Source organism: Vavraia culicis (genome assembly GCF_000192795.1).
Source record: "Vavraia culicis subsp. floridensis unplaced genomic scaffold supercont1.38, whole genome shotgun sequence".
Taxonomy (NCBI): Eukaryota; Fungi; Microsporidia; family Pleistophoridae; genus Vavraia; species Vavraia culicis.
In genome coordinates, this window is record NW_007360641.1 from 27,739 (window position 1) to 47,404 (window position 19,666).

General features: G+C 43.6%; 11 protein-coding genes across 11 annotated transcripts; 6 read left to right on the top strand and 5 right to left on the bottom strand.

Annotated features, from left to right (window-relative positions):
• The first annotated feature begins 1,936 nt into the window (after positions 1-1,936).
• Positions 1,937-3,023, top strand: VCUG_01972 (uncharacterized protein). The gene has a single exon (XM_008076796.1). The coding sequence runs from the start codon at positions 1,941-1,943 to the stop codon at positions 2,985-2,987; it is 1,047 nt and encodes a 348-aa protein (XP_008074987.1). The 5' UTR covers positions 1,937-1,940; the 3' UTR covers positions 2,988-3,023.
• A 404-nt stretch (positions 3,024-3,427) lies between these two features.
• On the bottom strand, positions 3,428-5,552 carry VCUG_01973 (uncharacterized protein). The gene has a single exon (XM_008076797.1). The coding sequence runs from the start codon at positions 5,537-5,539 to the stop codon at positions 3,629-3,631; it is 1,911 nt and encodes a 636-aa protein (XP_008074988.1). The 5' UTR covers positions 5,540-5,552; the 3' UTR covers positions 3,428-3,628.
• Positions 5,553-6,847: 1,295 nt separating this feature from the next.
• VCUG_01974 (uncharacterized protein) lies at positions 6,848-7,993 on the bottom strand (the record flags this gene model as incomplete). Its single annotated transcript, XM_008076798.1, has 1 exon — positions 6,848-7,993. The coding sequence occupies one exon, from the start codon at positions 7,991-7,993 to the stop codon at positions 7,109-7,111; it is 885 nt and encodes a 294-aa protein (XP_008074989.1). The 3' UTR covers positions 6,848-7,108.
• Positions 7,994-8,519: 526 nt separating this feature from the next.
• VCUG_01975 (uncharacterized protein) lies at positions 8,520-8,849 on the top strand (the record flags this gene model as incomplete). Its single annotated transcript, XM_008076799.1, has 1 exon — positions 8,520-8,849. One exon carries the CDS (start codon positions 8,520-8,522, stop codon positions 8,847-8,849), a length of 330 nt encoding a protein of 109 aa, XP_008074990.1.
• On the bottom strand, positions 8,590-10,077 carry VCUG_01976 (uncharacterized protein). Its single transcript, XM_008076800.1, has one exon. It carries the CDS (start codon positions 10,041-10,043, stop codon positions 9,456-9,458), a length of 588 nt encoding a protein of 195 aa, XP_008074991.1. The 5' UTR covers positions 10,044-10,077; the 3' UTR covers positions 8,590-9,455.
• Positions 10,078-10,597: 520 nt separating this feature from the next.
• VCUG_01977 (uncharacterized protein) lies at positions 10,598-11,941 on the top strand. Its single transcript, XM_008076780.1, has one exon. It carries the CDS (start codon positions 10,608-10,610, stop codon positions 11,721-11,723), a length of 1,116 nt encoding a protein of 371 aa, XP_008074971.1. The 5' UTR covers positions 10,598-10,607; the 3' UTR covers positions 11,724-11,941.
• Positions 11,942-11,945: 4 nt separating this feature from the next.
• VCUG_01978 (uncharacterized protein) lies at positions 11,946-12,592 on the bottom strand (the record flags this gene model as incomplete). Its single annotated transcript, XM_008076801.1, has 1 exon — positions 11,946-12,592. One exon carries the CDS (start codon positions 12,590-12,592, stop codon positions 12,290-12,292), a length of 303 nt encoding a protein of 100 aa, XP_008074992.1. The 3' UTR covers positions 11,946-12,289.
• A 6-nt stretch (positions 12,593-12,598) lies between these two features.
• VCUG_01979 (uncharacterized protein) lies at positions 12,599-13,036 on the bottom strand (the record flags this gene model as incomplete). Its single annotated transcript, XM_008076802.1, has 1 exon — positions 12,599-13,036. The coding sequence occupies one exon, from the start codon at positions 13,034-13,036 to the stop codon at positions 12,599-12,601; it is 438 nt and encodes a 145-aa protein (XP_008074993.1).
• Positions 13,037-14,878: 1,842 nt separating this feature from the next.
• Positions 14,879-15,381, top strand: VCUG_01980 (uncharacterized protein; the record flags this gene model as incomplete). The annotated part of the gene is made up of 1 exon (XM_008076803.1): positions 14,879-15,381. One exon carries the CDS (start codon positions 14,879-14,881, stop codon positions 15,365-15,367), a length of 489 nt encoding a protein of 162 aa, XP_008074994.1. The 3' UTR covers positions 15,368-15,381.
• A 55-nt stretch (positions 15,382-15,436) lies between these two features.
• On the top strand, positions 15,437-17,746 carry VCUG_01981 (uncharacterized protein). The gene has a single exon (XM_008076804.1). It carries the CDS (start codon positions 15,444-15,446, stop codon positions 17,670-17,672), a length of 2,229 nt encoding a protein of 742 aa, XP_008074995.1. The 5' UTR covers positions 15,437-15,443; the 3' UTR covers positions 17,673-17,746.
• Positions 17,747-18,303: 557 nt separating this feature from the next.
• Positions 18,304-19,635, top strand: VCUG_01982 (uncharacterized protein; the record flags this gene model as incomplete). Its single annotated transcript, XM_008076805.1, has 1 exon — positions 18,304-19,635. One exon carries the CDS (start codon positions 18,304-18,306, stop codon positions 19,633-19,635), a length of 1,332 nt encoding a protein of 443 aa, XP_008074996.1.
• Between the last annotated feature and the right edge of the window lie 31 nt (positions 19,636-19,666).

A 19,666-nucleotide genomic window follows, 5' to 3' on the forward strand; every position in this document is an offset into this window, starting at 1 on the left:
ACAGAACTGCAGTATAAAACGGGTAAAGATGCGTAAAAACAGATCTTTTTGTGAAATTTTTGTGTGACGGAAATTTTCCGTTTTTTTTGAAAATTAAAGCATATTTGGTCATTTCATGACAAATCCACACGTATGCATTTTCTTGTACAAATCTTTACAAATACTCAAGTGCCGATAAAAACAAAAAATGAAAAAAGCTTTCAGCTTGTTGCAACGATAGCAATTACTGATTCGGATTTGGCGGGAAAAAGGGGGTGTGGCAAGACAATGCAAAAAGGGAAACGACTCGATGCGATGGTTTACGATTTGTTCTTCAATCCGAACGTGCTCGCTATTCTCAAATAACAGGCCTTTTATAATGTGGCGTATTGTTCATTAAAGCACATATTTGCTTTAACGTGAGGAAACACGGACTGCTTTTTGTATTTCAATTTAACAGAACCACAACAAACAATTTACAAACAAAAATGATGGTGCTTATGAATACCTGCAAACGAACAAGTGATCAAAGGAGTACCATGGTAAAATAACGAGCACCTAGGTGTACCAACGCATTTGTGATCATAAATGTATTTAATGAATAGGCTTTTACCAAAACGCTTGATCATAAATAAACAAATTTAGCCTTCCTACTGAATAGGAGTATCGATCAACAAAAATGATTAAATTGTGATAGAACCCGATATGAACCTGGAGACAACGATGTTCATCGTAAAATCATTTATTTTACATAAAAGAAGTGTTGTGATACGCAAGGGCATGTACTTGTGGTTCATTAGGGTTACTATGCCGTTTTGAACACAAGCAGTGCAAAAATGGCAGGCTGTAAAAATGTTAAAGCATTTGCAAGGACATCCTTGCACCGCATTCTTAGAGTGAATATTTTATTTGTACCGTTTCTACAAGAAATGGTGAAAGAATGGGATTAAATTTGCTTGCCACCTCAATTTCTACGAAATCTTGCACTGGTGATATCTTCCGAGAAAAGTGCTTGTTTCACGTCATATACCGGTATTGGTTTAATCATTCACTTCCAAAATTGGAGTGTAATGTACTTCTGCCCGCTACTCTTTATGAGCTAACGATAGTTAGGGGTGTGTTCACACGTGTTTCAACCCGATAGTTCACGTGGCGCTATCTAAACGATGTTTTTTGTGGTGTATTCAATCAAATGTGCATCAGGAAACAGAAATTACTTGCAATACATTTCTATGTGCGCGATTATTTCATGTTTGAAGAGAAGAAAGAAACGGAACGACTCTCTCACAAACAACAAACTAAAGAATATGCCTTTAAACGGGCATGTAAACGATTAATAGGACAAAAACATTCACCACACTAAAAAGACGAGCAAAAGTAACAGCCTATCGTGAAAAGTTTTATTCCAGCCTAGCGTTATCCAAACCGAGTAGCAGTACTCAACAATTATCCGACGAACAGTTCTCTTCTTTTATTATCCTTCCTAATATTCAGGCCGTGTCTTTCTGTTAATTCTCGATTCTGCGTGCATTCTTGTCACATTGTACATGTGCATTCCGGACTTTAAACAGTGCCACATGTTTTGCTGTGCCCTATCGCATTCTGCCATATTCATGGTCAATTTTTTCATTGTACCTATCCGGTCACTTTTCTTTTGCAGTTCGCCTTCCAGTCGCCATACATTGATCTCACAGCAGTTCACTTTGTTTAGCTATTGTGTCTTTGCCCGCTCCTTTGTATTCCATCAGCTGCTCCACATTCCTGTTTTTTTTGAGCCCGTGCTATTGCATACTTCTCTGTTAAGATGTTTGTTGCCTTCTTTCCTTCTTTTTATCCGCTGTTGTTAATATCTTCGGTGTCATTTCTTACCTACCGTAATTTAATCCCTCTCCATTTCCATGGCTTCGATGCGCCAATCAAAGCGCCATACAAAATAAAAAAATTAACCGACCCCATCAAAAATGATACACAGCCTTTTCACGCAGACGATGCGCACAACACCTCCGCTCACAAAAGTAATGTCCCTCATTCTCGTAGTGCTAGCACTCCTCGTGCACATAAACATAATAAGTCCGCTATCGCTCACCTACTCATTCTACTACGTTAAGAAAATGCAGTTGTGGCGGTTGGTCACGTCATTCTTCTATTTCGGGCCTTTCTCGGTTGACGTTCTGCTGCACGTCGTTTTCTTCTTCCGTTACTCAAAAATGCTGGAGGAGAGTTTTATGAATGCATCGGAGTATGCGTACCTGCTGATGTTCTGTTCAGCTCTGATATTTGTGTGTGCAAATGTGTTTCGACGATCGTTGCTTGGCAATATGCTCTCGTCGGCTATAACTTACATATGGACGAGGAGGAACAGAACAACACAGGTGCAGTTGTTGGGGTGCATATTGTTTCCTGCGTTCTTTTTGCCGTTTGTGGTGCCCGTTTTTTCGTTCTTCAGCGAGCGAAAGGTGCCTTTTGATGAGGTTATGGGCATCATCGTGGGACACGTTTACTTTTACCTGAGATTCGTTGTGAAGAAGTTTGGATACGAACCGCTTAGAACACCCAACTGGTTGAAAAGGGCGTTTGGCGAGGAGATAGAGGAGCCTGAAACCGTAAATGTGCCGAGTGTGGAGCGGCTTGATATTCTTGAGGAGATTGCTGGTGGTGCCGTACGGAAGGATGATGAGGTGAAAAATAGCGAGAAGAGCGCTGAGGATAGGGCGCCTATCCGTAAAAATGGTGTGGATGACGAGAAGATCGATCTATGTAATGCCGAGCAGGTGAATGTAAATGAGGAAAAAACGAGAAATGACCAGATTGATGATGAGAAGGATACGCACACCGCCCTACTAGAAGAAGCTGTGAACGGTGCGATGAGCGATGAGCTGCCTGACCAAAAAATGGGAAGAGAAGCATTTACAAACGAGTTAGATGATTCTGAACCGAACAAAGAGGACGAGGTTGATTTCTTCTCTGTATCATCGGAGGAGAACAAACATTTAGAAGAAGTAAAATGACTAAGGTGTAATTAAATCTGTTTTAAAGTGGAGCAATGTGCGTATTTAACCAAAGAGATGGTTTATTATGTGACAGGTCGTGCAAGACCGTAATTTACACCTTTCGGCCGGTACTGGTCAAAACAGGAAATACTCTCATCCCCAATATTGCACCGCGGTGTAGCAGCCTACACCACGAGCATCTTTCATCAACCGTTGATGCAGGGATGTAACCTTGCACGAAGATTTTTTCTGTGCGTAGATCATGAACTGGCCGTTTTTGCGCTCCTCTGCAGGAAACTGCGAAAATCACAAAAAATGACCAACGCATCCATCACTTCGACTTAAGAACGGATTTCATTTCATAAACGGAAATAGCACAGCTGGTCATAAAAATACTATAATCTGAGGAAACGGCTCCTTCAGATTAAATTTATAAAACATTTTTTACAGAAATGTTGGTTTGCTCCATTTCAAAGGTGTCAATCACAACAACTGCCAAATTTATTCGATTAATGATTTATTCAACATTTTTGGCAGGCTCAACGCTTCATGGATAGAAGGTGCCTATCGGTCATTGTTATGTTGTAACTACAGGATAAAACGGTGTGGGTTCATCTCAATAAACCATTCAGGCACCAAATCGCTTGCTCACCGCTCAGCTAGTTCATTCTACTGATATCCTCCACATTAACGCTTATGGCACCGCTCTCCGCACATCTCACGGTCCCCTTGTTGTCGCTTATTCGCACAAGAATGCCGCTGCTCCCCCTGTGACCACCGCGCAGGACTATGACTCGATCGTATTTGGAGGGCCGCACAAATTCGCACTGTCCCAATTTTATTTTCGATGTGCTGGTGATGACCGTCTCATCAATTATATCGAGTGCCTCTACAAGTTTGTTCTGGTATTGGAGCTGTGTGCCCCTGTAAGCGCTTACCGACTGCGGTGCTGAAGCTTCTTCTTCCACAGTTTCTGGTGCTCGTGGTGTTTTGTACGGTGACTTGTGCATTTCTCTATGTGGAGTGCGGCTGCCTATACCTGGTGTCCTAGGCGGTGAATGACCGCCCCGTGATGGTGTGCGGTACGGGGTGCGTGCCCCGCGAGGTGTTCTATATGACATGTTGCCATCCGGCCTAGGCGTTCCATGCGATGCATAGAGCTCCAGACCAGGTGTTTTGCCACCAGCACCACTCAGATCGGGTGTCTTACCGCCAAAAGCAATCGGAACGGGTGTGCGGGCACCCATGTCGGAAACGCTGGGCCCTTCTCTCCATCGATCTTCGGTGAGCATAATTTCGCTCTTTTTCACCTCCACCCTCTTCAGATTGCTCACAAGTTGTACCAGCACATTGTCTCTGTGCACATCCTTGACAACACCATCAAATCCCTTATAGCAACCCCTGATCACCGTTACTTTGTTGTTCATCAACGGGTCCCGTCTTGCCCTGCGTATGGCCGTGTTTTTCTTGACTTTGTACGTCTCCTGCGGTCTCGTGAGTTCATCTATGGGCACCGACACCTCCCTCGAAAAGTTGTCAAGCGCCACAATCGCATTCTGTCCCTGCACATGCACCACAACACCTGTTCCCTCGTTCTTCACGCCAACCTCGTCGCCAAGACCTACGTTCTTCTGCACATCTCTCTCACTCACCGTGTATGTGCGCGAATCAGTCTGTATCACAAGCTCGTTCTCTCTTTTTGTCTTTATTGTACCTTTCAGCGTGCGTAACTCGCCCTTCTTCACCATCACGCTTTCTCCTATCTCATACTCCTTATCCTTGAAGTCTTTCAGTTCGCTCACGCTCGGATTCTCGCCCAGTCTTAGATCAGACACCCTCACATTCCTCTCCAAAAACCCTTTCTCGTTGTAAAATTCTTTGCTGAACATGAATCCGTTGTTAATTTTAATCACGTTTTCGTAGTCTTCCGGTACAAACAGCTTTCTAACTCCATCAATTCTCGGCACAAGCTTGACACGCACCATCTCATCGCTGATCTTCCCTACAATCATTCCTATATCATCCTTATACCGGCCCTTCTTCACACGTACGTAGCTGAACAGCACAATCTCATTCTTTCGATACGTCAGCACCTCCACCATCTCATCCAAAGGCACAACATTCACTCGCTTAGAAACAAATTTGCAGGTGTCTATCGCGTTAAGCACACTCTGCTTGTAGAAACTCTCCAGGTACACGTATCCGGGCAGCCCATCCTTTATCACCACGCTGAAAATGTTATCGTGTCTCTCACTAATTATCTTGAACAGCACCTGTCTCTCCTTGCCGGGCTTTACCCGTACCAGCCACAGCTTTGGACAGCTCACATTTGGCAGCAGACTGACCTGCTGCTTAGCACTCACCAGGTCAACGTTCAGATCCACCTCCTTCTCGGTTGATTCTTTGATGTCCTTGTACTTCTGCTCCAGCTTGGTCGTAAATTCCTGCCATGTATCGGTTATCTGTGGGGATGAATGCGGCGATGGAGTAAATGGCGAGGTGTCTGAAGAAGCTTCCTGTGCTTCAATGTCTAGAAATTTGCTAAATTTTGATTTTTTCCTGTCGGTCATTTTCTCGGCTTTGTTCCTTGCTTTTAATTGGAGGGGCTAAAAAACGGCAATAAAAAGCGGAAGGGCGAATACGTGATGAACAATATGAAAGGGCATCTGTGCAGGAGAAAGAAAAATGTTAGCTATGTGGCACAAACAGCGGAACAGTACTTGAAAAGATGCTGAATGCTGTACAAATGAGTAGAAAACTGTTTTGATGGGAGTCGAATGGAATGAGACAGAAAGGATAAACAGAGATATAAATAGAAACAGTAACATCTTTGCCATCAACATCTAACAGCAGCACATCGCACTGGTAATATGTTGGTTATATCGTAATAATTTTGTAGGAGACAGCCTTAAATAGTGTCTTTATTACGCTTGAGCCTAATTATAGTTGCTTTGGCCCTGATCAATATTATTGGTATGTTCGATGTCGCTATGATAATAACCCAAATTTCTAGGGCTATCGATTAGTGATTGTTTATAGTGGCAATCATTCATAACCATGATATTTGCAGGTTATAGCACCTTAGCTTAAGAGGATGAATAAACGCACATTTGATGAGCAAAATAATATTTTATCTTTGCATACATACAAATACGTATTATACAAGTAAATTATTATGTAAACGTAATAACTCTTCATTTGTTGCTATTTGTGCGCCATTTTACTAATTTGGTTTAACTGAAGGAATCTATTTTAAAGGGTTTCTCAGCACTGGGCACAAATTATACTTATGGTGGTTCATAAATAATGATCTACAAATGTTGATGATCATTTTCGCTGTAGATTGGTTCTGCAGCGGTGTTTGGTGCAAGGAGTGCCAATTTTTACTCAAAATAGTCTAATTTAATGGTACTACAGGCAATTTAATATCTAAAACTGTGGCTGTATTGATCAGAGTATGGCAATGTGGCTGGTGAAATGCTGACAATGGCCCTACTAAAACACTGCTAAGTAATCTATGAAGCTACATTATGTAATTGCGATGCAGAGGAAACTCTAAATGGCAGTAAATTTGGCTATAATATCATGTACACGCCACTTATCCACACCACTAATCATATAAAAGATAGAACAGCAATGTTTACTTTCCTTCGTGCACAAATGCGGAGCAAAGGTTTTTCAACCTCTTGGTAAGACTGACAAATATTTTCATTTAATAAGAGTTAAACGGCTTCAAAACTGTCTTTCCCGTTATGTTAATCCGAAAGTAATTATAAACGGATCCATAACTATCTGTTCAAGCTACGGATGAACAATACTTATTGCTTGGAAGGGATCTACATCTTGTATTGATCCTGTACTTTCCTAAGACTACGTTTATTTATCTCCTCACACATTAATATTTGTCTTTCATTCCAAGTTGTTCATGGATTCACGGTTGCTCGGTATTTTCCTGATCAACAAAATATAATGATAATTAGCCGTGTATTATTGGTCAATATATTGAGTAAACCATTCCTTTCCGCTATGTTGCTTCAAATATCAATTGCTGCAAGCAACCTAAATGTTCTAATTTTTCTTTACTTTTGGACATAGATGAAGATTTTAACTGTGGCACACGAACATAACAGATAGAAGTTTTAATGTATTTCGTAGAAGGTAAGAGCTAGGGGATGGCGTGAACACTCTTCTCCAAAATTAACATTTTTTTCCGGTTCTGAATCAACTCGCAAGTAGTTCCGGCCATGTTTGACCAGTACCATAGAAGATTCATAATACGAGCCACCACCAATTAAAATCACGCCTTTCAGTAAATATACTCTGTCTTGCACCTTTATTTGTTCGTCTAGCACAACTCCGCTCGTTTTTCCGTAAATGTAGCCAATGCAAAAGATAGGATACGCTACTAATTTCTTATTGATTTGTTCATTACTGAGATACGCATCGATGCTTTGCTGAAAAGTGCTAAATGTGCTTTTGTGTTGTAGAAGCGCAAAGGTCCAAATTAAATTTGTTGATGGTGACGGTGAAGCATTCGCACTACTCCAACCAAAACATAAATTTTTTTTCACGGTCGGGCTTTCTTTTACCATATCCAGTATGCCATTCATAATTTCTTCTATGTCGCTCTCACTCAGCGATTTCAGTTTCTCATTTAACCTTTGCCCATTACCGGTTTGAATCGCTCTAATAATATCTTCGAGATGCGAATCCACTTTTGCGTTTCCGGTTGTTGTTCCATCTATTTCGCTCCAAATTGAAGTTGCAACTGATGCAACATTTCCGTTCTGGCCAGAGGGTGTATTGTTGCTAACAGCCGGTCCATAACTTGTGTGGCTTGACAAAGCGCTAAATGCTGATTTAGCCAATTTTTCTGCTGTCTCGCCTTCGATTGCACCATTCCCAAGCTTAATACCTTTCGATGGTGTTGTTTTAGAACGTCTCGTTATAAAATATCCTGCTATTCCCAGCAAAGCTATCGCAACAACCGCAACTAATAGCAGTATCAATACATTATTTCTCATCCTTGCCATAGGGGATATCAGCTGATCGATACTTTTTAATCTACTAATATTACCAAAAAGTCCTAATATGGTACATAAAGCGCATTCAAGAATGTCTTCCAGTGATTGGTCACCAGAAGAATAAAAGCAAATTTTTGAGCAATGTTTTTGTTCAGATTATAATTTACATCTCGTCTTTACGACGTGATCTATCACAACGTAATTCTAATCAAATACAAAACTAGAAATAGCATGTAAAGCAAATTGGTAATAACAACAAGATATAGATCAATTAGAGGTATTTGTGGTAACAACGTACGATACTGCTTATTTTCACCTGCAATGCTTATCATATGCTTTAACGTATCTATATCAGCATTTAAATTTACCTTTTACTTGATCAACTACACCATCACCAATACTTTGTGCTGTTTGAAAATGACCTCCTTTATGTTGGGTAGCACATCTCCAGCAAAAACAGTTAGAAATATTTCTTTTTCATATCAGCAATGAATAAAATATTTGCTTTTAGCGGTAATAAGAGTAAATGAAAGTAGTGCAGCTAGTCAATACGGACAAAAGTACCATTGAAATGATAATTGGCTGGTTCGCTAAAACTGGAATATTCGATTTATTAAAAGGTGGAAGTCCTTCATTTGGCATTACGGTGCAAGACGGCAAAAAAAAATTGGTAATTAACCGGTTATGCTACTTTCATTTATGGAATGGAATAAAAGCGGTTATTGATAAAAATTTGTTTTGTTTTGGAAATATAGCTTTGTCGTCTTCCGGCCATTTCCGTTTAATTTTATGTTTTGGTAATGGTTTGTGGATTGCTTTTCGGCCGATAATCACATCCTTTCGGTATTGCCCGTAAAGAACGGACAAGTTTATCTCTAAAAATGAACTGCGTATCAATTTTAGCGCTGTATTTCGTGTAAGATGTGGAACAAAAATTTTCTTTTCTTCCCTAAACAGTCTAATTAGTCTTTGAATTGCTTTTTTACTAAAAGCATGCTTATTTGTCCTCTTATCTTAGCTGTACGTCTGTTTACGGAACCAATTGTGCTATCTCCATCCATAAAATAGAATATAACTCGGTTACACACAAAAATTTGTTCTGTTTTAGGATCAGCATCTTCCACTGCTCAACCATTTTTGCTTTTTGGTACGAGTTGTAAAATTAATCACTGGCAAAAGTTCGTATTTCGTCCGTGATAAGCCGTCCAAGTCATGTTCTACCCTGTAGGCAGGAGTAGCGTAGCTGATGTGCTGCCGTATCGGCAATTACAACATTGATCAGCGATACGTTAAGTACTACCGTGTGCTGCAGTGCCTTACAAGCGCGAATACCGCCTATGCAGGAATTTGCACACAAACAGCCAAAAACTCGCTCAAGTATTGCGCAGCTTCACCAGCACAAGATGTAGAAACGGTGCTCACCATACAAATCGTATGTACGTGTTGTAGAACTTATTACCGTTCACTCCAAGTTGGTACAAAAATTTTCAAGAGCTAGCATCGGATTGTAATGCGGAAATTCTGCGGTAAACCGCCAATCATACGCCACCATCATAACATCCTCTTTCTTTAAAAACATCAAATAATGCATTTTCTTCATCTGATACACCACATCGTCCATATTTACATCAAAATGCAGTTTACGCACGAAATACAGCAGCCGATCCAAAGTTACAGCACCCGACTCCAAAAAAACAATCACGAACACCGCGTGGTACTCCCTCGGCAGAGCACCACCACTCTTTACAGCACCACCGTTGCTCCTATTTTCATCCGTGTCACTAACACGTCGTCTTTTCACCTCGTTGATGTTGTAGTACTTCGTCAGAAAGAACTTTTCTGCCTGTGTGACGGGCACAATGTCACCCTTGGTCACACCGATAAGTCGCAATTCGTATTCTTTCAGCTTGTCTTTGGCTGCTCGGATGATCTGTGCGAACTCGTTACGGTTTATTCTGAGAAGCGCAAGGATGTTCCGTTTGACGGCACACGTATTCTTTGTGTGGCAGCCTATCAGTATTTTTATGACTTTGCCGACGTGCACGTCCATGAAAACAAGGGGTTCTGAGGTGAACGGTTAAAACATGCTGAGCAGTTTTAGATGCAAACACGTGCTGAGCATGTTAAGCGAACCGTGAGCAGAAATACGTTGCGCTGGCCTAGGGATGTGCACAGCACTTACCATACCTTGCAATCAAAATACGTCCTAACGGGTCGTATCCTAGAACAAGATATTTTAAGGGAAGAACAGCAACACTTCCACATCTTAAACAATCTACCAGCAAATATGCCAGCACACCTCGTATCGCTATCGCATCTACGTAAGGAGTCTTTCCGTATTCCTCACAGAGCATGGTTCAAAATAATTTTTATGTGGTGAATAAATGATGGTCTTGTTCAAACAAACCGTACCGTTTTTTATCGATTTAACATTTCTTTGTTTGCAAGGCATTTGATCATCTTCAATACCGCCTGAACAAGTGTTTGTTTTACCGTCCTGTGTTCACCACTTCACCACACTTCACTTCATTTCTTAAACCTGCAGTCATCCGCACGTTGTACTTTACCCCTGCACCTTCTCCCAAACCACATCCCTCCCTATTTGACCTACCCCATGCACCAAATGATATGCATAGCAGGTGCAACCGGCACCGGAAAGACAGCGCTAGCGCTGAAAATAGCGCACCAGCTGAACACAAAAATACTGAGCTGTGACTCCGTACAAATATTTAGCGAGCTCAACATCGGCAGCAACAAAGAGCGCGACAATCACCTGATGATCGATGTGAAGGGCTATGGCGAGAAGTACGATGTACAGAAATACGTGAACGACAGCCTGGCAGTCATTAACGAGATGGAAGAGCGTGCTCGCCTGCCGGTGCGTGTGCTTGTTGTGGGTGGTTGTGGATTGTACATGGAAAGGCTGTCACGTTGTTACGAGAGTGTGGTGAAGGTGTTTTTGTTTAAAAATAGGGAGGTGCTTTACAGAGAGCTGGACAGGAGGTGCGAGGAGATGGTGCTGAACGGACTGTTGGAGGAAACGCTGCTGGTGTGTGTTGGTGGTAATTTTAACGGTGACCGCACCGCTACTGATCGCGAGAAGCGTTTGATCAGTGCTGACGAGTTGGAAGAGGGCATCGTTAGCGCTGGACATAGCAAACGAGGTGTGGGCGGGTCATTTCAAGACGTGGAAGACGGCTGTAGAAATGGCAATAACGAAGTGTTGAAGGGGAGCGTTGGGAACAGAAATTTTGCTGGGAATGGCGAAAAGAGCCGAATTGATAGCACAACGGTAGCAAACGAAGAGATTGCTCGTAGAGGGAGTGAGCATCTCATCAATATGAGCATTGATGCGGCGAAACAAGACAAGTGCAGCAGTACAAGCACTCAGCTGCTGCCCATAGGCTACAAGGAGAGCTACAACTTCCTCATGGCTGGTGATTACTCGTACGGTGCCTTCAAAGCATTCCTTAACACCTTCAAAAAGAACACAAGAAACTACGTCAGAAGACAAGAGACCTTCTTCAAACGGAAGAACTACGTATTTGTGAATGCTGAGCGGGAAGACCTGATGGAGAAGGTTTTGCGTATCATTAACGGTGAGCGAGCAGGTGATGAGTACACGTTTAAGTACTTTAAGATGATGAAGGAGTACAAAAGCGAAGAGAAGCACTTCAAAACTGAGGAGGAGTACGAAGCTTTCAGGAAACGGTGTTATTATTTAGGGTGAGGCTCGATCGGCACACCGTACCTCAAGCGTGTGTTTGTCCAGTTGTGCTACGTTACACGTGGCAGTACGCTTCAGGAAAGGTAACGAGTTCCTTTTAAGGATGCAACCGTGGCGTGGTGTGCACCAGCATTGTTGCACGTTACCACCACTTGAGCTCGTACGGATGAAAAGAAAAAGCACCAAAGGATCAAAACATGAATAAAAGCATTTTTAACAAATTTACCGGTAGTTAAACGTAAGGTACCGTTTATACTTCAAATCATACCAAAATATGAGCACTTTGTGGTGCTGTGTAGGATTAGCTGTGCCGCCCTTGGTCACAAGGCGGTGCTGCCCGTCGTGCCAATAACGTGGTACAAACCTGCCACGGTTAACTACGGGCTGCATCCTCGTATTTGATCGGTGATCCTGAATAGTTAAAATGATCGTATTGCCAGCGTGTGGCAGAGTTACCGGTGTTTGACACTCAGCAATAGCTGTTGGTCCTACGCTCTGGTAAACACACCCACAACAAATCGATAGCGCGACATATGAGGCATACGATGGTGTTGCATTTAATACATGGCTTAGAGCTGGGAATTGCTGCGTAGTGGCAGGAAGGACACGAAAAGAAGCGTGGACCGTTTCTTTGCAGGGCCGAAATATTCGTTTAAATGTGTAAAGCAATATTTGGGAAGAGTGCCCGTGACTCGACCGGTAGACACGTTCTGGTTGGGAAGAGTGTCTTTGACTCGACCGGTAGACACGTTCTGATTGGGAAGAGTGCCCGTGACTATGCCCCCCGTTAGCAAAGCGCTACGGTTCATCGTAGGAACAAGTTTTAAAACAAATCTGTGTGTAATAACGAATTTAACGTACGTATCATCCATCCATGCCTACTCATCCTCATGTCTTTCATCTCTCAGCAACCGCAAAATAAGCTTAGGCCCTACCCGCTCAACATCCACCCTCTTCCCGTTTCTAAACACGTACCTATAAAACACCAAAAAGTAGAAATCGTCCTTTCTCGTCAGACTAACACAGCAACGCATACGAGCACTGCCCGGAAATATCCTGCGCATCCAGAAAAGCATATCATCGCAGCGCGTAACAACCTCATCTGCAACCGCACCAGCATCTCCCAAAATACTGTGATCAACTATCCGGAACACGATCGTGCTCGTTGAGTGCGTTATCGTTAGATGGCGGGGTGTCACGTGATCTTGTGCGATTTGGATCGTTGTAGATGATGGAGGAAGTATTTTTGTGAGTGCTGATATCAGTGATAGGGTAGTTTGGGAGGGGCTCGGTGAGTTGGTGAACACTTTTGTCATGGGGTATGAGCAACGAATTGTTGAAGGGCACTAAAATTTTTGGCAAGAGTTGGTGAACGCTTTTGTCATGGGGTATGAGCAACGAATCGTTGAAGGGCACTAAAATTTTTGGCAAGAGTTGGTGAACGCTTTTGTCATGGGGTATGAGCAACGAATTGTTGAAGGGCACTAAAATTTTTGGGAATGTGCTTGGTTGCTCACTCCAGATCAAACGAAGTAACCGCCTGGTGAGGTGCGCAGTGCGCAAATGGTAGATGCGGATCGAAACACGGGCACGTGGCTCTTTTCACTACAAATACGCTTATTTAGTACGGGCACGATGTGCTACCACACTTAAGGGCCTAGCCGTGTGAGTGCGAGCAGATCTTCACGCACAGACGCATCTTGTGAGAATGCCCTGAGCAAAAGCTCGTTCTACCAGAACGCAGTGTTCGATGCCCTTGCGCTACATGGAACAATCCACCGTTACAAGCATGCTGAAAACGATTGCCCTTCAAGAATGGCCCCTTCATCAAAACCATCAACCGAGCAGTTAACCATCCCTGCAGCAAAAACGGACCGCAGTCCTCTCATAATCAATCGTAGTATGCACCATTTATCTAAGACACCGCCACCGATCGATACGGTCACCAGGTAAAAACACTCATTCAGACCGACCAATCCAGAGCACAACACCTACCCGGCACCATCACCACCTAAACCTCTGTTTTGTTCCATTCCTTAACCACCAGAAACACAGCAACACACAAAAATATGGCAGCTCCACCCACGAGCACCACAGTGACACACACAAACACTATCTTACTTGCAGTGTTCTTCGCACCCTCCCTGTACCGCTTTGCGGTAGGGTGCCTTGTTTGATCGGTCATGTTGCTTGCGTTGAGCGAGTATGAGGAGGATGTATCGCTGGACATGGCCGAGTGGAGACGTGCCGTTAAAAAGGAACGGTTGCTTTTTTATTAATCCCCTTTACGAGCACCGAAGGGATTGGGTGCTTGAAATGAAGGGGTGCCGGTGATGAGTGGTGCGGTGTAAAAGGGTGGTGCAAATGCCTTGAACGATGTGCTCTTGGCAGTTCATTTTATTGTGGGAGTGAAGCGGACAAGGCATTTGCACCACCCTGCCAAATTAAAAAGTGCTGTTCTGTTGGTGCTACTCCCTGTTAAAGACCAGCACCGCAATTTTTATAAACAGTACGGAGCACTTGAGGTAATGCGCTGCGCAGATTTGTTATTTATAATGGTTAGGGGGTTGAGCGTACGTAAGGTTCAACAAAAATGCACAATTGCACTATCCGTTGTATACCTGAGCATAAGTTATGTACAGACCATGGAATGACCAATTGCCATCCTTTAATGCTGTTTTTGATAATGAATGTTAAAATTAGGGTAAATATGTGTTATTTGATGAGTTTCTCTCACTTTTTCGTTATAAAAACACATTTTCTCACTTTTACGCTACAAGAACACATCTCCATGTGTTGTGCCACCATATCCCTTTCTATTTTTCGTTGTAGTTTATTTTTGCACCTTCCCAATAGGTATGCCTGTTAATGAGCAGTCTCATAAAGAACTGCCCTTTCAAATTCTCTTATTTAAATAATTTGTACTGCTTCTAAATATTTTTAGTTCTTGTTCAGCCATTCTATAGCACCTTTAGCCATTTATCCTTAACTTAACTCTATCCTCTGCCAATTACCTTTAATTCTATTCTCGGTCCTTTTCCGTACTTTTATCAATTCCTTATTTCATCCCTTGGCCGATTCTTTTATTCATCGCGTACTTTTTATTCTTTTCGTTGGGCTGTTTTATTTCCTTCACTCCTATTTCTATTTCCTTCACCATGCTATTTCTATTTCCTTCACCATGCTATTTTTATTTTCTTCACCATGCTATTTTTATTTTCTTCACCATGCTATTTCTATTTCCTTCACTCCTATTTCTATTTCCTTCACCATGCTATTTTTATTTCCTTCACTCCTATTTTTATTTCCTTCACTCCTATTTCTATTTCCTTCACCATGCTATTTTTATTTTCTTCACCATGCTATTTTTATTTTCTTCACCATGCTATTTCTATTTCCTTCACCATGCTATTTTTATTTCCTTCACTCCTATTTCTATTTCCTTCACCATGCTATTTCTATTTTCTTCACCATGCTATTTTTATTTTCTTCACCATGCTATTTTTATTTTCTTCACCATGCTATTTTTATTTTCTTCACCATGCTATTTTTATTTTCTTCACCATGCTATTTCTATTTCCTTCACCATGCTATTTCTATTTCCTTCACCATGCTATTTCTATTTCCTTCACCATCCTACCCCGTAACTCATTTACCCTATTCCCATTAATTGTCGCTCCCCTCATTCATCCTTTATTATTCCGTTTTCCGCAACCCCTCAGAATGTCCGTACCAAGGTCGCCATTTCCATCCGCATCCAAAAACAAACCATCCCCGATCAACAGCCCATCGCTCCCCGAAGAGCTGTTCAACAATCAGCACAGCACATCCAAACTGCCGCCACTGAGCACCACAGACACGCTTTCACAACCGTTGATACGCAGCACAATGTACGTGGTGCCGAACAATACGGGGCTGTTTGAGCGTATAGGTGTGCCCTTGATGCTGGTGATCCAGCCCAGGATTATGAGCGTGTGTGTAGAGCGCGATAGCATGGCTAGGTGTGGGCAGTGCACGTCGTATGTGTGTGAGTACACCAAGGTTGAGGGGTGTACGTTCAATTGCAACATCTGCGGGGCTAAGAATCGTACGGAGAACGAAGTCACGGATTTGGAGAACACGTTGATAGTGGGTGCTAGGGAAGATGCGGTTGCCGATGAAAATGAGCTTAATGACGGTGAAATGACGAGCAAGCACTTTTTTAACACCCGGGAAAGGCACAGCGTGCTGCTGTTCTGTTTGGAGTGCACCAACACGGCATACTACCAGCAGTGCGTGAGTGCGCTCGAGAGCATATTTACGAGTGATGAGCCGCCCACCACGGCAACACATGCGCTGTTCTTCGTATTCTCCGACACGTTACGCGTGCCTTACCGCAGGAACGGCGTGTATTACGAGAAGGTACTGCTCGACAATAAAATATTCCTGGACACGAGCGTAATGGTGCCCATAGATCAGGTTGATGCGCATTTCATAGCGCGTTTGCGGGCAATACGATCGAACGGCAAGAGCGTGCTTACGTTACCGCTTGCACTGATAGCACATTTTAGTCGGTTGGTCGAGTTCACCAAGGTGCTGCTGTTTACACGCGAGAATGTGATGAGTGAAAGCGATTACACCACACTGATCGATGATTTTATGGAGAACAGGGTGGTGTTCAACTTGTTTGGGGTGAGGGGAGTGGTTGAGAGTCCTTTGAATCGAATCGTGGTGAGCACAAACGGGCGGTCCTACATGGGTAAGGGTGAGCTGGTTGGTGGCAGAGAATCGAAGGATGAAGGGTTGGTGTATGGTGCAGGGATGAGAAGCAATGGGGGGAGTGCGCGAGAACTTAGCCGCATCAGGGACAGCTTGGCTGAGAGAGGTGATGGGATGATGGGCAGTAGCGATGTGGGGAAGGGTGCGGGAGTAAACCGCAACGTGTACGATAACGAGAAGGATGAGACGTACCGCCTCGCCAAGAACTTAAGAGAATGCGTGGAGGAGACCGTGATGTACGATGTAAAGTGCGAGGTGAAAACGAGCGACTACGTCAGAAGGAACAACATCTACGCCAACAGTGCAGAGGAGGTGGCAATGTCCTTCCCGGTGGTGCACATGACCGACAGGTGCACGATAAGTTACACATTTTACGTGGACGGAATGCTTGATGGCCCGGTGTACGTGCAGTGCGTGTTGTACTACCGCGATATCGCCGATTTCAAGCGAAAAGCGCTGATCATGAACATCAAGCTGAGAACAAGCGATAACTACAGCAGCATTTACAACCACCTGAGCATGGATACGATATTTTCGTACTACGTGAAGGTGTTGGCATCGGAGATCGGCAGAATGGAGGAAAACAGAAAGTTCGTGATGGGAAATGTGGTGCGTACCCTGAGGACATACAGGATGAGCACACAGGGCTCGCAGGACAACCACCTTGTACTGCCCGAGAGCATAAAGAACCTGCCCGTGCTGGTCAGCGCTCTGTTCAAGAACAGGGCGTTCAACACGATGGTGGGCCTCTTCAACGTGCGCACAATCTCGAACTGGCCGGTGCGTGATGTGCTGCGCTACTTCTACCCGCGCATGTTCTCGCTGGACGCGTTCTATGACAAGCGCGACCTCAAGGACGTGATGTGCGCACGGCTGCAGTACGAGCAGCTGCACGATGGCGAGGGATACGTGATCGAGAACGGACAGGTTGTTTACTTCTACCTGCTCAAGATGGTGGAGCACAGAGCGGATGAACACGAGCTTGAGGAGCTGATTGCCAGTTTTGTAAGCGAGGAGAAGGAAATGATTGAAAGCCTGAAGGAGCAGATCGATACGTACTACGGGCGTGAGCTGCTGGTGAGGTTCGTGAGGAATGATAGCGAAATACTGGGAATGATGGTAGAGGACAGGATTGGCGAGTACAAATGCTATAACGAGTTTTTGTGCGAGATCCACTACAAGATAAGGAGTTAAGTAAAGCGGTGTGGTCTATGAAGGACTTAGCGGGTGGATGCGTGTCTATGGCTGTGCTTCTTGTGGATCAGGTGTTCATTTGCTTAATATAAAATGCTTTGTATTTGAATAGCTGTGCTATTTCTGTTTGTAGAGGAGAATTGATATTTGTTTCGCTCCATGGGAGGGTCAAGAACCATACGCAGGCAATTGTTGTTTTTGAGTGCCCCTGGTCTGTTGTAAATTACCGTGTTGTTATTTTTTGGCTGTTTTAAAATTACCGTTTAACAAAAAATTGTATTTTTTATGCTGGCTGAGGTCTGAGTGGCTCTATGAACTAGTGCTGAGCCTTGGACCTGCTGTGAACGGGCCCTGAACAGGGGACAGCGATAGCTATCGACATGGCGCACTCTCGGGCCACAAGGGTTGCTCTGCGCCCAGGTAAATGTGTTCGTTTGGTGTTGTGGTGTGTAGGGGATAAATACGCTTTAGGGGACAATATCTACGATTCCTGCACAAGGCGTGCAAAGTGGGCCATTTATGCCGATCTTTAGGCCTTAAAAACATATTTTGTAAAAAAGTGTGCAGGGCAGTGTTAGGGCACCTAGAAAAAAAGGCGAACGCACCAAATCAAAAAATATTCCACCCCAACATGAAAATATGCGTGATAGGTGCAGGCCCATCAACCTACTACCTAACAAAACACCTGCACACACATGCACCATCCACAACCGTTCACGTATTCGAGAGGCGCTCATCGCCTCTACAGTCGCTCAATTTGTTCAGCATAAAACCTAGGATGCACATGAACAGCGTGCTGTGCAATATAAAGGTGCACGGGTCGATGCTTGAAAGGCTGAGCACTTTTTACGATGGTGTTGTTGTTGCGGTGGGTGGACGGGCTAGGCGGTTAGGGGATGGTTTGAATAAATTTACGGTTTATGGGGAGGACGTAATTAGGAAGGGAAACGGCTTGGAAAGGGTGAATAGGAGAAGTGCGTGGCTGTTGGAGAATGTGTTGAAGAGTAGTAGTGATCGAGGGAATGGAGAGAGCGGACATGTCGCGAATTGGGGTGCTGAACTGAAAAATGGAGCAGAGGGTGGAATAATAAAAATTGAAGCGGCTGAAAGTGCAACGGGCAACAACGCTGCAAACAGGGATAGAACATTAAATGAAAATAATACGGAGCATAAAAAAGTACAAACAAGCATAAATAAAAATAAAACGCATGAATTAGCAGCACATGCCAAGGCATTCTCAAAGCTTAGGAGGGTAGCAATAGTAGGTGCTGGCGATGTATCCTTAGATGTGGCCAGCATGCTGTACACTCATGGTGTGCCACAGATATTCATCCTATCGCGCGCTGAGTTGGCAAAGTGTGCGTTTAGTGCCCATGAACTGAGGAAATGTGTGCATGATAAGAATGTTTGTGTGCAGGGAGGGGTGTTAGGAGATGACAGGAAGGGAAGGATTGTTAGGGATGGGATAGAGGGGTACAAAATGAGGAGAGATGGGATAAACACTGATAAGGGCATGTTAGAAGTGGAAAATGGCACAGAAAAAGAAAATGATAAGAATGAGATGGTGCATAAAGAGATGGAAGGTAATAGCAGCACCACTACATTCGGCACTCCACCAGTACAATTCAATCGATTAGAAACAAACGCTTTCAACCGAACTCAGACCAACCAATCAAAACAGACACTCTACCTGCTCCTCAACACTGTGCTACAATCCATCAGGAAGAAAGCATCGTCTTACAACCTAACCTTACAAACCAAAGAAGGTAACAAAGAACTTAAAAACATTGATCTTGTGGTTAATTGCACGGGATACACGGGCAGGGATCTGAGCAGGTACGTGTGCGATAAACCTGTATATTTTTTGGGGTGGTGCAAGGATGCAAGGGGCAGTTTGGGTGTTGTTAAGGGGAGGGCCGTTGAGTTAGCAGATAGGATGATTGATGAACTGGATTTGAAGTAGTGCAGTAGCACGGTCATAGTACCACTACTTT

What these genes read in the sequence shown, in the direction of transcription:
- VCUG_01977 (XM_008076780.1), top strand. Translation starts at nt 10,608, where the DNA reads ATGCACCAAATGATATGCATAGCAGGTGCAACCGGCACCGGAAAGACA.
- VCUG_01973 (XM_008076797.1), bottom strand. Translation starts at nt 5,539, where the DNA reads ATGACCGACAGGAAAAAATCAAAATTTAGCAAATTTCTAGACATTGAA.
- VCUG_01972 (XM_008076796.1), top strand. Translation starts at nt 1,941, where the DNA reads ATGATACACAGCCTTTTCACGCAGACGATGCGCACAACACCTCCGCTC.
- VCUG_01976 (XM_008076800.1), bottom strand. Translation starts at nt 10,043, where the DNA reads ATGGACGTGCACGTCGGCAAAGTCATAAAAATACTGATAGGCTGCCAC.
- VCUG_01981 (XM_008076804.1), top strand. Translation starts at nt 15,444, where the DNA reads ATGTCCGTACCAAGGTCGCCATTTCCATCCGCATCCAAAAACAAACCA.